This window comes from Bison bison, unplaced genomic scaffold (assembly GCF_000754665.1).
Source record: "Bison bison bison isolate TAMUID 2011002044 unplaced genomic scaffold, Bison_UMD1.0 scf7180017864249, whole genome shotgun sequence".
NCBI classification, from domain to species: domain Eukaryota; kingdom Metazoa; phylum Chordata; class Mammalia; order Artiodactyla; family Bovidae; genus Bison; species Bison bison.
In genome coordinates this window covers 93030-94948 of record NW_011494821.1, presented here as the reverse complement: position 1 = coordinate 94948, position 1919 = coordinate 93030, and the positions used below count along the sequence as shown (strand labels likewise).

Here is a 1919-nt window from a genome sequence, read left to right as displayed (position 1 = left end):
GGTATGGGGCTGGGTCCAGGCCCCCACTCTCCTTGCTGGGTCCAAGGAGGTTGAGGGTGGAAGGTGCCTGCGGGCCACAGGCTGTCCATTTAGCCAGGGGAGGTGGACTTCAGGCCTCTCCCATGGACCTACCTTCCCCCGGAAGCTTTTCCGAAGCAGAGGTGCCTAAACAGAGCCTGGGTGCACCAGACGCCAGGAAGTGCTTCAGGGAGGACTTCCTGAGAGGCCAGGTGCCCTGAAAGGGCCCTGAAGATTTTAACTAGGGGAAAAGGTCTTCCAAGCAGAGGGCTCAGCAGGCTGTGGGTGGAGAGGAGGCCAGCCAACAGGTGACATGACCTTGACGTCTTCTCCCCAGCTACCACATCGCCTTTGGGCCTGTGGTGGACGGTGATGTCGTCCCTGACGACCCTGAGATCCTCATGCAGCAGGGAGAATTCCTCAACTACGACATGCTCATTGGGGTCAACCAGGGAGAGGGCCTCAAGTTCGTGGAGGACTCGGCAGAGAGCGAGGATGGCGTGTCCGCCAGCGCCTTCGACTTCACGGTCTCCAACTTCGTGGACAACCTGTACGGCTACCCAGAGGGCAAGGATGTGCTACGGGAGACCATCAAGTTCATGTACACGGACTGGGCCGACCGGGACAACGGCGAGATGCGGCGCAAGACCCTGCTGGCACTCTTTACCGACCACCAGTGGGTGGCACCGGCTGTGGCCACCGCCAAGCTGCACGCTGACTACCAGTCCCCTGTCTACTTTTACACCTTCTACCACCACTGCCAGGCTGAGGGCCGGCCCGAGTGGGCGGATGCAGCGCATGGGGATGAGCTACCCTATGTCTTTGGTGTGCCCATGGTGGGTGCCACCGACCTCTTCCCCTGCAACTTCTCCAAGAATGACGTCATGCTCAGTGCCGTGGTCATGACCTACTGGACCAACTTCGCCAAGACTGGGTGAGGGCCAGAGGGGCTGGGTGGGGCACCCCTGCAGGTCAGGGCACACACGCACCCTCCATCCTCAGCCCCTTCTCTCCCTCTTCATCACACGGCCATCATTTCTCCATCAAGGCGCTCTCACCTTCTCGACTCAGGCACCTGCCGGACAGCTCCTCTGTGCGTGTTGGAGATTCAGAAATGTTGGACCAAGAGGTCCTTTCCGGCGGGTGGGCTCAACTTGATGGCTTTGGCTCTGTGTCTGCCTTTGCATACCCATACACCACTCTCTTTCTCCTCTGAGTTCTCCCGTCTGTGTTTCTGAGTATGTGTATAAGAGTTTGTATCTCTCTCTCTCTATTGCTGTCTCTAGCTCTCTCTCCTGAAGTCCATTAATATCTCTGCTCTTTTTGATCTGCTTACTCTTTGCTCACTGCTTCCCCCCACCCCCAGCTGCCTCTCATGGGCTTTTGTCTCTCTGTTTCCATATGTCTCTATCTCATTCACTCTGCCTGTGTCACTGGCGGTCTGTCCGTCTGTCCTCTCTGTCCCTCTGGCGTCATCTCAGGCCGTCTCTCTGGCAGTCTGGCTTCATCCCTATTTGTCTACCTATCTCCGTCTCTGGCAGTGTCTCTGTCTCTTCGTGTCTGTCTCTCTCTGCCTCTCTTCCTGTCTCCCCAGCTCTCTGCATCTCTGCCCATCCCACTTCCCGTTGGTCCCACAGCCTCCCCGCTTCTCATCAGGACCTCATCCTCACTCCTTTCCCTGCACACCTGTGTCCACAGCGACCCCAACCAGCCGGTGCCACAGGACACCAAGTTCATCCACACCAAGCCCAACCGCTTCGAGGAGGTGGTGTGGAGCAAGTTCAACAGCAAAGAGAAGCAGTACCTGCACATCGGTCTGAAGCCGCGCGTGCGCGACAACTACCGCGCCAACAAGGTGGCCTTCTGGCTGGAGCTCGTGCCGCACCTGCACAATCTGCACA

At 58.2% G+C, this 1919-nt stretch overlaps 1 protein-coding gene across 1 annotated transcript in view; it reads left to right on the top strand.

Annotated features, from left to right (window-relative positions):
- NLGN2 (neuroligin 2) overlaps positions 1-1919 on the top strand; it is a 5018-nt gene that overhangs the window by 852 nt on the left and 2247 nt on the right. Inside the window, exons 4-5 of the mRNA XM_010847497.1 lie at positions 340-952; positions 1717-1914. Of these exons, the coding sequence (XP_010845799.1) occupies positions 340-952; positions 1717-1914 (811 nt within the window). The remainder of the gene's footprint in view (positions 1-339; positions 953-1716; positions 1915-1919) is intronic.